Source organism: Poecilia reticulata, chromosome 18 (genome assembly GCF_904066995.2).
Source record: "Poecilia reticulata chromosome 18, P_reticulata-male-v2, whole genome shotgun sequence".
Taxonomy (NCBI): domain Eukaryota; kingdom Metazoa; phylum Chordata; class Actinopteri; order Cyprinodontiformes; family Poeciliidae; genus Poecilia; species Poecilia reticulata.
The window spans coordinates 1,042,958-1,056,491 of NC_088847.1; the positions used below are offsets into that span (position 1 = coordinate 1,042,958).

The 13,534-nt window shown below is 39.4% G+C and overlaps 1 protein-coding gene across 6 annotated transcripts in view; it reads left to right on the forward strand.

Moving 5' to 3' along the window:
• The window catches only part of afap1 (actin filament associated protein 1), a 144,456-nt gene extending 135,912 nt beyond the window's left edge, over window positions 1-8,544 (forward strand). For all 6 annotated transcript variants that reach the window (XM_081599892.1, XM_081599895.1, XM_081599890.1 and 3 more), the window contains 4 exons: window positions 713-877; window positions 956-1,146; window positions 1,226-1,393; window positions 5,117-8,544. In XM_081599892.1, the coding sequence (XP_081456018.1) occupies window positions 713-877; window positions 956-1,146; window positions 1,226-1,393; window positions 5,117-5,143 (551 nt within the window). In that variant the 3' untranslated portion in view covers window positions 5,144-8,544. The remainder of the gene's footprint in view (window positions 1-712; window positions 878-955; window positions 1,147-1,225; window positions 1,394-5,116) is intronic.
• Window positions 8,545-13,534: the final 4,990 nt, after the last annotated feature.

A 13,534-nucleotide genomic window follows, 5' to 3' on the forward strand; every position in this document is an offset into this window, starting at 1 on the left:
CACATGAAGGTAGCTGTATTTATTATGCTGCTTCAGCCTTACTTGATGTCAAGTTATCGATATAGCCAGTAAGAAAAATCGAGCTATTTAAGTTCTTTAAAGAATACAAATATTTGTGTGTGTCCAATCTACTTGCTTGTTATGTTTCTATCACCTTTTTGTTCTCTATATAGAATTTTGAAGAAAGGACAAAAAATGTTGCAAAGTTCCTTGCAAATATTTCTAATGGAGCAACACAAAATCAAGCATTTTGATAAAAAAATCATTTAAAAAACATCTTGAAATCCTGGATGGACTGACTGATGATTCTAGCAGAGCAATTTGTAAAACTCACAAAAAGTTATCCCAACATGTGTGATGGACTCCAGGAAGATTTGAGTCTAGGATAGAAACTGAAAGATGGGAAGGTGGGTTCCAAGGTTCGATGTGTGATTGAGAGTGTTTGTAACCCCTCCTGTAACTCTGCAGAATGTTCTTAAAGTAATTGTTCAATTTCCCCTCCAAACGATTTGAGACCACCAGCCTTCTTTCTGAACTCAGTTCTCCGGTTGCCATCACTCAGGTTTATAGGAATGCAGGGCTTAGCTTTACTAATTAAGGAAGACTGATTCCTGCGCCTGAGGGTGCACTGGGTTGCCATGTCGCTGACATCATGCAGTCTTCTCACTGTCTCCTTTACTAGATGCTTTAACAGCCAGTCTTTGTTGTGCAGATGCAGAGCAGTGCAAGTATGGCAAGAACCGTGTCGAGGCAGATGCCAAGCGGCTGCAGGCCAAAGAGGAGGACCTTATGAAAAAGAAACAGGAGATCAGGAACCATCTGAACCAGTTGAAGAAGGAGAGAAGAGACCTGCGCACTGCTGTGGAGGGTGCTGCAGGTAGGAAATCAGCCAAGAAGAAGGCTCATTTTAGCTGGATTTTCCAAAACTAGTAATTATTTTTCCCGGAAACTCCAGGCAAACGTTCGCAGGCATCTCTGCTGGAGCGCTTGAAGAAGGTGGAAGACGAGTGCAAGGTGAAGGAAGAAGAGAGAGTGAACGTGGAGCTGGAGGCAACGGAGGTCAAGGAGAGTCTGAAGAAAGCCCTGAGCGGAGGAGTGACCCTCGGCCTCACCATTGAACCCAAAGCTGCCTCCTCAAACCTGCAGGTTGGAACTCCACCTCTGTTTCCTCACCAATGGTTGGCTGAGGTGGCAGCCTAATTTTCTGTTTTTCTCCCCTCGACAGTCTCCGGCCATGCTGTGGAAAACACAGGAGTCCTCTCCCTTCTCCAGCTGCGACACCAGCGACACAGAGTCCTGTACACTGCCAGTCAACAGCGCATCGCTACTGCGCCGGCAGCAAAGTAGCCAAAAGCCATCAACAGTCAGAGGACATGTGCTGAGGAAGGCCAAGGTCAGAGTTCACTCTGCTGACTGGTGTCACTGCTCATCTTACTGTATCTCCAGCGGTAATTTGAGGAAATGGTTTTCCCTCAAACTATTTGGTTTGAGGATAAATAATGGAATAAGCATCATAAAGTAACCTGAAGTACTTACAATTCTCCACTTTACAGACCTGTCCATGACACCAGAAATGCTATTTGTAACATTGGCCCAAAGGAAATAATTAACCAAGCTAATTAGGTCATGTTATTATTTATTTCTACTTTCACTTATATATAACGCATGCACATGCACACACACGCACACATACACACACATGCATGCATACACTTATGTGTGCACACACACATATATAGATTCAGACTATATAGACACATTGTCCACATAGACATAAAATAGAACAGACATGATGCATAACAACACAAAAAGACTTTCATATCAGTGCTTCCACAAAGATGCTGGTGTTGTAGTGCACTGACAGAAGGATGCGACAACATTACAAAAAAATTGTTCTTGGAGCTGCACAAACAACACTAACTTATATGTCAAATTTCTCAAGAGTGCCTGGAAAGTCCTGATGTGTGTTACAAAATGTCTCACTTGCACTACTGAACCTGGGTTTCTTGAGCAGAATTCTCATGGAGTCATAAGCAACTTTAAACTTCTGCATGGTATTTCTTTTTTAAATTTCCACCACAAAGGGGCTGTATACAGGGACGTACAGTAAGCTTTGATTAAATTTACCTTTATCTCATCTGTGCACATATGAACTTTGCTCACCAGAGCAATATATATATAATAACCCTCTTATATAATAATCCAGTATATAATGCTGGGGTATATAATAAGCGATACTGTTGATATACGTCATCATTATCACAAAACTGGTCTATGACATAATGATGCAGATATTTGTTTTTTTGTACAAACATTTAACTTTTTCCCAGACAGACAAAAAAATCTGCACACCTTGATCGAACTTTCCACTGGGCTTTAGAAAAAAACTGAATTAGAGAAATGACTAAATGCCCAAATTCAGAACAAAACAAATTGACTTCAGACACAACATGATGTCCATTAGTACCTTAATGATACCCAAGATAATAAAACCCTCAAACATTTGAAGCAATTAAAAGCCAAAAACAGAGTTGGAATTTCCAAGCTTTTCAGTTTTCTCTGGACCTGCAGGTTGGATCTTCAATTGTCCTTTGCATTACAGTAATTCTGCTGAATTCTACTTTTCAGCAGAATTCAACCATGCCAGAAGCATGGCTGACCGTCGTATGGCTGCATACACTTTATAGGCCGAGTCATAAAGTGACTCAGCCTATAAAGACATCCTAGTAGAGGTTGGCAAAGACAACCTCTACTAGGCGGAGCTCTTGCTCATCCACCATATTTTTAGACATGAAACTATATGTAGCGTTACAAAATGTCAGACAGGCCTCGCAGAAGTGTCAACCATAGATCAGGCTTTTAACAAGAAACAATTAACATCAGTTGCCATCTATGTATTTTGTTTTTTTCACCATTATGCATCAATCTGTGAAGGTCTATCCCAGTGGTCCCCAAACTACGGGCCGGATCCGGCCCGCCTCCACATTTGGTCTGGCCCCCTGAACAATACCAGAGAGCATTTTGATTTTTTTTTTCAAATACCGTATTTTCCGGACTACAAGCCGTTTATATGTGGATTTTTCTTCAACCACCAGGGGGCTCTTTAGCAGGAAGTGAATCATTGGAAGTCTGGTCACTTGCGCGCCAACACTGAGGCCACAAGCAGCAAAATGAGTAAGAAACAGATCAGATGCCTTTGGAAAGTTTCTTTGCAAAGGGGAAAAGGTCCAGAGAACAGACAGGTGAATGGATTTATCCCGGACCGGTAGGTGAGTCCCACATTACAAGCCGCTCTGCGTAACATGCGGCGACCGGCTGCTAATGAGGCAATGAAGCTTCAAGCTGCTTCACCACGTAGAGACCAAGCAGGCTGTGGATATAAGCAACACTTCGGGTGTCATTGTCTCCCATCACTCCCTGATGGAACCGTCTCGTTGCAGAGAAACAAGCTCAGTGCTCCGTTAGTCATTATCGTGAGTTAAAATTTTCACCAAAGTAAAATGTTCGTTTTTGTGGCGCTTCTGTATCTTATTTCAATGGGATATATAAATGTTACCATAGCGACCAGAGTTCGAGCGTTTGGGCAGTGGTCGATAGGAGATGAGTAGAGCTTGTGAGTCTTAAGTCTGGTTTAGACGGAAAGATTTAAGAATTGTCGGCCGATTCTCCAAACCTCTGTGACCACAGAGCTGATAAAAGAACAACAGGTTCGATCGGTTCGTGTTCAGCCACAAGGCACGAACCGATTCCAGTCACGAACATCCCCATTCCAGAGGATAATCCAGTAAAACCCCCAACATAGCGGGCAAGCAAACTCGGATAACGATGTAGAAGCAGTAGTGACAGTTTGTGGACTCATTTTAAGAGATAAAAGACGTACCAAAAAGAAAAGGCGGTGGAAGAAAGACGACGGGAGCAGCCGCTCTATTTGCTGCACTATGATTTGGAGGTGAATATGTTGTTTCATAGTTAACATTTTTAACTGAATAAACATATATAATAATGACCTTTAGATTTAATAATAAACATTTCCACATATCATCTTCGATATCTACCGGACTCTCAGTTGCGCGATATGTCAGCTGTTTGGGATTCCCCTCTGTTCTGACGTCACCGCGCTTTCTGATTGGCTACCTGTCACATTCAGCAGATTGGATTCTAGTTCCCAGTCAGGGAAAAACCCACAGGCTGCGATAAAAGGGCCAAGACAACCCAAATAGGGCATATTCAGTATTTAGTGGGAACACCAACACACAGAAGCTTTATCTGACTGTTCATCCCCCTCCCCCTCTCCTGGGCCACAACAAAATGTCCAAGTCTTGACCGGTCCGCGGTAATAAACAGGTTGGGGACCACTGGTTTAGCACATGCTAGTAGCAACACGAAGGATCAGCACTTTTAGTGTTACAGTTACCGTTTGGAAACTACCGTAATCAGTTCTGTTAAATCTAATCTTGGCAACTTTTTCTTTTTCAACCCTAATAAATGTGATATTCAATTGACCTGTTATGACTCAGATTTTGGGTGTCCGCTCCCCAATGCTGCTGCTGCATCGATGTGGAAAACCTGGAGGGCAGAGATATCTGAGGCTTATATGTTTACTGGTTTAAAAAAAAAAAACTTTGGGGTTGTGGCTTATAGTCCGGTGCAGCTCATAGTTTGGAAAATACGGATTATAATCTTTCCTGGATTTTTTCTGTGAAGAACCCAGAGAGGGTTATTTGATTGTGCTTTCTGGAAAATTATACATTTTTACATTTAGGCTCTCCTGCAATCGTCACATTTTTTCTGTTACAAACTGACTCCGGCCCCCAACCAGAGAAGGGAAAAGTTATGTGGCCCTAACAGGAAAATGTTTGGGGACCCCTGGTCTATCCTATATAATCCTAGTAAATACAACTGAAGTTTTTGGTTTTAATTTGATTCAATGTGGAAATAGTACAAGGGCCATAAATACACTGATCAAGTAAAACTAACATGGGAGATTGATTATCTTGGACTGTATAAAAGTATAGAATCTGTTTTTTGGGGGGTTCTTCACAGATACTAGACTGAAACGCAAACACATACAAAACAATGCTTCCAAGTTGTTATAGAGTGTGCTTTTGTTTCACAGGAATGGGAGCAGAAGAGCGGCTCATAAACCACTGAAGTCTTCACATCGACCCTGCTTCCACTCCTTTCTGCTGCAGAAATTGTGTATATATTTATTTAAAACTGCTCATACAGACAGAGTGTGTGCCCAATAAGACACAGGGATATCATTATCACCAGCTAAACCAAGAGGCAATGTTTTATACGCCATACATATCACTACACACAGCTTGTTGGCATGATTAGTGTGCTAAGTGATCCAATCAAAAGCAGCCACATTTCTTACAAAAAAATTCTGATGCAGTTTTAAAGAAACAAAACTAAGTATTTATTTGTATATTTTAAAGGAAATACTGACTTTCCCTTTTTTATTTATGCTGATTATTTTTAAGGGTTTTTTTGTTGTTTTTTTAGAATTTGTGACTCTTGACAAGCACATTTTTTGCATTCGTGGAGCTTTGTCAATCAGGGTCACAAGAGAAGAACACACGAGATAACAATGAAACTTCCTTACAGAGTATAAAAAAAGAAGCTGAATTACTTGTTGCTGTTACAACACTAAAGATTGGAAGACCTTTGACTGGAGGTGCATTTCTGTTAGTTTTACAACATGGTCGGGGCAAAGAATTTGGTAAAAAGCATAATAGGATTTTGGGTTCACTTACTTTTCTTCAACAACAATTTCAAAACAACTCTGCCTCAATTTTGAGTAAACTTGAAAAAGATAGCATGTCTAGAAAAGGCAGAAGTGGTGTGCAATGACTGGAGAGATAGTTTTACAAGCACTTATCACAGCATCCAACAGTAGCTGCATTTTTATTATCCAGAAAATTGCGCAAACTGTAATTATGAAAATAAATATGCTTAATGGAAGCACGCAGAGTTTGAAAAAGCTCATGTTTTTCAATAGTTTTTGTTTTACAGTAAGATGGTTTTTTTTGGCCGGATTGAAATAGTTGTATCTTGCAGAACTACAATGAAAACCTTTTGTCGTATTATATGAGTCAATTTATCAACAGCCTTATGTTGAAACTGGCAAAAACAACAAAAATGACAGGAAGTAGCAGGAGGATCCATCCTTCCATCCATTTTCTGTACACCCTGGTCCTTTAGTGGGGCTGGGAGGTTAGGAGGAGGATGATGGGTTTTTTTTTTTGGACAATATTCAGCTGATTTCACCAGAGCTGTCACAGCATCACACAGTTCATTAATACTTGTGTGTCATTCAAATGTGTTGAATCCATAGCTCTTCTGTGAAATTGCCAAGTACAATTTCCCAAAAATGCTGCAGACATAGCTGTTCCCAGGTGTGAGGGGTTTGTCACTCCGATGACTGAATAAGATGCCAAAGTCTGATGGCTGATAGACGAGTGCTAGCACCATGTCTGAAATATGAATATATTTTATGCTGTTGTATACATCTGTCACTGCCGTGATTTCTTTTATGATTTATCGTGTGAACAAGCTTATTCACTTGTGATTTTAATTTCATTTCTTGTTTAATGGGAACATTTCAATTGAGAAATTATTAGCAGAATATGGATAAAGATTTGGTACATTTGTAATGGAAACGCAACTAGTCAATGTGATGCTAAAAGACATGCATGCATGCTTGAAAAAATATAAACATTTGCATGTTTGAAGTTGGAGGTATAAACATTTCTGCAAGCTTGCATTGCTAGCAATAAAATGTATAAACATTTGAGAAAAACAAGAGGCCAACTGGAAGTAATCACCGGCACCACTTCTCTTCTCAGTTTTTCAAGGAGTCTGTTCTCCCATACACTTTACATATAACTGGTATGTTTTTTATGCAAAGATCAATGTTTTTAGCTACTTAACTATGTCTGTTTGGGTTACTTCTTCTAATTTGTCTAATTTGATACAGGTACCCCGTGGCAGTCAACAACTATCACTGATGGAACTATTGTTGTAAATAGTTCCATCAGTGAACTATTTACTGATGGAAACTGATGAATTATGATTCAGTAGGGCTCACATCCATGTGGTCAGATGCTAACATGATATGGAATCTCTGGTAACTGCCTGTAATGCTCTTTGGTAGCTATTCTTCATGGACCAGCCTTACAAACTGATGACTTCCTAATATATGTTTAATGGGGAAAATTCCATCTCAGTTTTTTACTATTTGTTTTGACCAAACTTGGCTTTTTGATGAGGTTGGGCTACATGGAGTGGTCAAAAGGTAAATTCGTTGCGTTATCAAAAACATTGAAAATAACTTCTTTACCTGAAATACCCCAGAGATATGGTAAAACCACAATGGTCAGGTGGATCCAGATGGAAAATCCATGTTTAATGTTGAGTAGAACAGAGTCTGAAGTCAAACCAGATCTTTAGTTATCTGCTTCAGGAGAAACTTTCACATGATTCATTTCTATCAGCTTTTATTCACATGGATACTAAGCCTTCTAAGAGAGGAACTCTGCTTCATTGATGTTATGTGTTGATGGATGGCAGCCATGTTGCAGGTGTTGGAGCTGGAAGAATCAAGCAGAGCTGCTTTCAGATCTGAAAACTGGTCAGATTTCCCCCTGTTCACCGTGTGTCCAGATTTCTATGAGCCACATCCCAAAGCAGCAGCACACAGAGTCGAACACGGACTGACTTCCATCCTCACTATGTTGCATTCATAATGACCTATGTCAGACTGAAATGGTGAATTTGCTGATACCGACTTTACTGCCTCTCATGTACAAGGTGCTACAGTGAAACTTCAGTTGGTGCATCCACACAGTTCAGCTCTACAAAAATACACAATAGTGTTTTTTCCAAGTACGTGGTTCCTTCAAATTGTGTGTTTTGCATAACAAATGGTTTGTTCTAAAGATATTGATAAGTGAGTCATCAAAGGTCTGGCAGGCACCCTAGAATACTCTAGTCAAACAGAAATGATCTCAGTGGTTTCCAAATCCAAAGGTCATCCAAAGGTTCCAGCCTCCTTTGGTAACCATAAGAGGCAGTTTCTGATTTTTGTTTTTTTTGTGCACTTTAATGTATTTATTAAAATATGATGGGAACACAAAATATTTTTGAAGCACAAAGAGTGCACAAACCACACCATTTGTGTGAGAATTGGATAACATGAAGAGACCTGGTTTGACCTTTGACACTGATCCATAAAAGGTTTTTTGATGTCATTAAAATTATAGCAGCATAAGTATCTCTAACATAAAGACAGCAGCATATAGGGACTTTAATCTTCAACTATTAGGTCGGGTTCTCCAGTGGGAGCCAATGGCAATCTGTGGGGGAAGGGTGATGTAGGAGGTAGATTGGAAGTGTGGGGGTAAGTTGATGGAGTCTAGATTTATCCATCTGTGTTTTTGCAGCACCTTATGCATTTTCTTTTTTGTTGTATATCTCAGACAGTCTCCAACTCGGTGACACATGCTTGTACATAAGAGAGTAAACACCCCCTGACCATCATACATGACTTTGTGTTCTTATTCTTTATAAAACCCATACATCAACCGCAGCATGACAAGAACTGGTAGTAAAGTAATCATGTTGCCCTAAATACAGAGTAGAGTGAGAGACCGATGTCACTGGGAATATTCATACCCTCTGAACTTTCCAATCATAAACTTTAATTTTGAAGGGATTAGGACAGGACCGAAGTTAGTAGACAGAGTACTACTATGAAAGCTAAAGTCAGATTACCACAGATGCAATAGAACCATCTTCCTTCTGCCACAGGAATCCATCTCCTGATTCCCGTTAGTAAGGGGACTAATGCAAGTTTACTTAACCTGTCTGACTCACCCTGCAGGAGAAAAGCACTCAGCTCAGTGGATATGACACCAAAGTATTTTAAGATTAAATAAAGTTGGATGTTTTTGCATAATTTTATAATGCAGAGGTTTCTGATCAAGTCAAAAATTCTTAATGTGATACACACAATTGATGTAGAACTTTTATGCACTTAAAAACTGAACTGGGTCAGTGGCAACCCCAAAACCATAGAAAGGTTAATCAATTCTCTTTGTCGTTTACTCTGACATACATAATAAGACGGGACGCCATGAGTATTCAGAATAAACATTTCATTTTTATTCGTCTGTCTGATCGTAACAACACAACATCGCCGTCACAGTGCCACCGGCGACACCAAGTTATTAAATTATTTCTCAATATATATCACACCATTTTTGTTCATTTTCTTTTTACTGCCGGAGGGCCAGATACATCTGGAGAAAGGCAGGTGCAGTAACTGTCTGGAAACCAGATTTTAATCAGCAAAGTCAAACATAAATTCAACATTCCTCCAGAAAGTTCGTTCTATGGAGTGAAAATAGTCTCAAAATATCTGTGTGTGTGTAAAAAGATTTGTGTAGTGTAAATTAGTGATTTAAAACATTTTATGTTGTATTCAGTTTTTTGCACCATGTCAGATGTTAGTTCTGGAAGACTTCTCATCCTGGTTACGTGAACCGACCAAAGTTCCCTTTCTCAGAGTAATTCATGTGATTCTGTCCTCCACCTTCCTGCATATGTTAATTTATGACCTCCTGTCTTTAATGATAAGACCCCAGGGGTCTGAGCCGAAGTTCTCCTGCAGATCTCTATTTTACTTTTCCATTATTTCAATACTTACCCAGCAATAGTTTTCAGGTTTAAATCACTAACAGAAACCTGTTCAAAATTAAGAAATTTGTTCAAAAAAGATTAAACTACATTAAAAACTAAAAATAATTTTTCCTCAGCACTCCCAAATTTGTGTGTAGATGGTGCGTTTACATGCTGGTAAAAGCTGGGACTTCTGAGTTTTGCTCAGAGTCTAGTGTTTTTATCCTCTGATGTTTCTCACTGTGCCGAAGTGGCAAATACGTTAGTTCGCTGGAAAACACAATATCTCAGCACTTCCTTATGATATCCTAAAATTATTTCTAGACATATTGTGCGTTTTTGATCGGAACCGGAGACTAAGTGGTCTGAAAAAGGACCACTGGGTGGCGGAATGGTTCGCTGGCCTGAAAAATAGCCAGGCAAACCCAGAAGCAAGACGGAGCGTCCGGTGTTATAGATCAACTGGTGGCTAAATCAACTGGTTGAAACCTATGCGCACCGCAGATGTTTCCTAATTGTATGTGGCTGTGTCGATGCCTGTTTAAAAATGCTACTTGCGTGAAAAAACCGTTTGCAAAACTTTACTATAAATCCCATTTGACGCAAATATGTTTAATGTTGCATGTGAAAATTATGTTTCAAAACAATTTTCTAAAGAACAGCACTCATTGCTCTTCGAAAACACCGCATTTGAGCATAACCAGATCAATGAATAACACAATCCCATTCACGTTCAGGTTCACCAGAATACATTAATTCCAACTCATGAAAAGCCGCAATGTAAACCTAAGTGGATAGTTTCTGCTTTTTGTAACCAGCACTGATCTGAACCAGCAGTTATGCGAGTTGCTTACATTACAGGTAAGCAAAAGGTAAACGGTAAGTGTCGCATTGTTTAGAGACACTTTACCCACAGTAAGTGTCGCTAAACAATGAGGTGGTTGTCATCATATTTAATAAAATTTAACTCGCATACCTGATGGTGTTGCTTGTGTTGTTTACGTGTCCAAATAGAAAGGAATATCAAGTAATGTCGATAAGTTGTACTGTAATAAAATCTCATCTAAGTGATATAAAGTTAACAGCTAATGTTGGTGGTGGTGATATCCAAACTGACGAGCCGAAATTATGTTAATAAACGTTCCTACATTACTGTCGGATACCACCAACAGACTGAGTCATATCTACAGTATATGTCCGTGTGTTCTATACTGGGAAATATTCTGCAAGCTGTTGAAGAAGGGAAATCAAATTAAAAACAGAACGAGCCGCATTAAGATTAACTAGTGACAGTCAAACGGGGTCCTCAACGCAGATGTTTGTAAAAAATTAGGTGGCTTTGTCGTTTCCTGATGAAAAGGCGACAAACGTAAATAAACATATATGAAAATGTCTCTACTTTCTCTAAAAGCTCTTCAAAACATAATTGTATTAAGGAATATTGAAGAATACATAGGTCACTAAAATATACCCTACTTCAAAGGAAACTATACTAAACAGAATTTGTACTACCACCCAGCATTGTTAGATTATTTTAAGTCTTTTCAGTCTTATGTTGACAGAAAACATAAAAATAAATATAAACAGTTATAATATCAAGCAAACTAATTCATTGCTCATTTAATGGAAGCCACATTATTTCGTTTTCACTTTAAGACTTCACTGGGCTGCAGAAGCAAAGCTGTGCAACTTGGTAATCTGACAATATTCTTACAGTTAAAGTTTGTCTGGCAAACCTGTTAAACAATATTACCTCCAAAATGTTGGCAGCAAGTGAATTATATTATTTATTTTTGTAGACAATAAAATAAACTGGTCCAAAAAGGGAAACAGACGATGGTGCTGCTAACTAAACTCGTACCAGCGGTCGCTGAGTTCAGAGAACACTGTTCAGCTCTGTGGTCACAGAGGTTTAGAGAATCGGCCGACAATTCTTAAATTTTGCCGTCTAAACCAGACTTAAGACTTACAAGCTCTACTCATCTCCTCTTGACCACTGCCCAAACGCTCTGACTCTGGTTGCTATGGTAACATTTATATATCCCATTGAAATAAGATACAGAAGCGTCACAAAAACGAACATTTTACTTTGGTAAAAATTTTAACTCACGATACTGACTAACGGCAGCACTGAGCTTGTTTCTCTGCAACGAGACGGTTCCATCAGGGAGTGATGGGAGACAATGACACCCGAAGTGTTGCTTATATCCACAGCCTGCTTGGTCTCTATGTGGTGAAGCAGCTTGAAGCTTCATTGCCTCATTAGCAGTCGGTCGCCGCATGTTACGCAGAGCGGCTTGTAATGTGGGACTCACCTACCGGTCCAGGATAAATCCATTCTCCTGTCTGTTCTCTGGGCCTTTTCCCCTTTGCAAAGAAACTTTCCAAAGACATCTGATCTGTTTCTTACTCATTTTGCTGCTTGTGGCCTCAGTGTTGGCGCGCAAGTAACCGAGAGAATCCGGTTAAAGGATTTTCACAATAAAAGATACTCCAGACTCAAATAATACATAAAACGGAAATATTTCACTATTTCTTGCGCGGCCCGGTACCAATTGGTACACGGACCGGTACCGGTCCACGGACCGGGGGTTGGGGACCACTGATCTAACGGACACCCCGCGCTTTAGGAAGTAAACCTGGATTAACTGGTGACACTTTCAGAATCTCAGTTCAAGTGATGATTTTAACTTGTTTCTGATGGAAAAGTATATAAGACAATAGTTTTTTCAGCGATGTCTCATATGGTTGAGAATTACGGTCACTTGATGAAAAGAATAAAGATTACGAGAAAAAATATCAACAATAAGGAAGAAATGACACTGCCACATAGATCGGAGGTAGCCATGTCTTCTGTAAATGAGCAAGGAAATAAAGTGCAACATTACAGAAACAGTTAAAAAGATTTTGCTATAGTTTCTGTGGATACCTATTTGAAATATCACAATATTAGGAATGTGTGAAAAAACTACACAGCCAGTCGATCTTTTTAAACATTTTATTTTTAATCCCAAGGTTCTTCAACATTTATGTCGGCTTTCAGGGATTAATCTTTGCTTTGAGATCTGGTGATGCCACATCGAGATCTATTTCGATCTTCCTTTGACGAGTTTCAACCTCTGACGCAACACATAAGTCAAAACAAGTTCTATATAATTTACATGTTTTGATGGTTTTGCAGATGAACTTAAAAAAAAAAGGCAACATACCATATTAGACCAATAAAGTCTTTCTAATTAGTTATTCCCGAGATCTTAATGGTTGTTTTACGGAATCGGATAGTATTTTTGCAAAGATTTGTAGTTCTTTAAGCTTATCGTATTGTTTACTTCCTGGTTCGGTAAAGGGGTCCTAAAAAGCCACGCCCACAGAAACATCAGTCTTTTCCAGCTGCCACCACCAGTTGATCTATAACACCGGTGGTCTGTCCTCTGAAGTAAGTAGGAGCTAAACCTGCAGGCTTTGCTCTCCGGTTATAATGAGACATGGAGTAATTATAAATGATTTCAGAATTACGTTTTATATGTCTGGTATTTTGATACTCTGCCCTCCTCATATGTTTCTGTTAGCGGGAGCTAAAGTTTATGTCAGCTATGTTACGTTAGCTGTTGGGAGCTGAGTCCGTGTATTTTTATTCTCTCACTCTGCAGTTTGATAATCTGTCTTCAGTCTTAACTTTAACCCAGGTTGATTAAGTTTTATGATGCTGATGTCGACAAGCATCTTCAGGAGATTATGGCAGTTATGGATGTTGGTCATTATCACTGAAACTGTATTTTGTTGTTTCAGCAGAAATGAAACATTACTGCACCTGCAGAAACATCATCTGCTGCTAGACTTTATTCAGCAG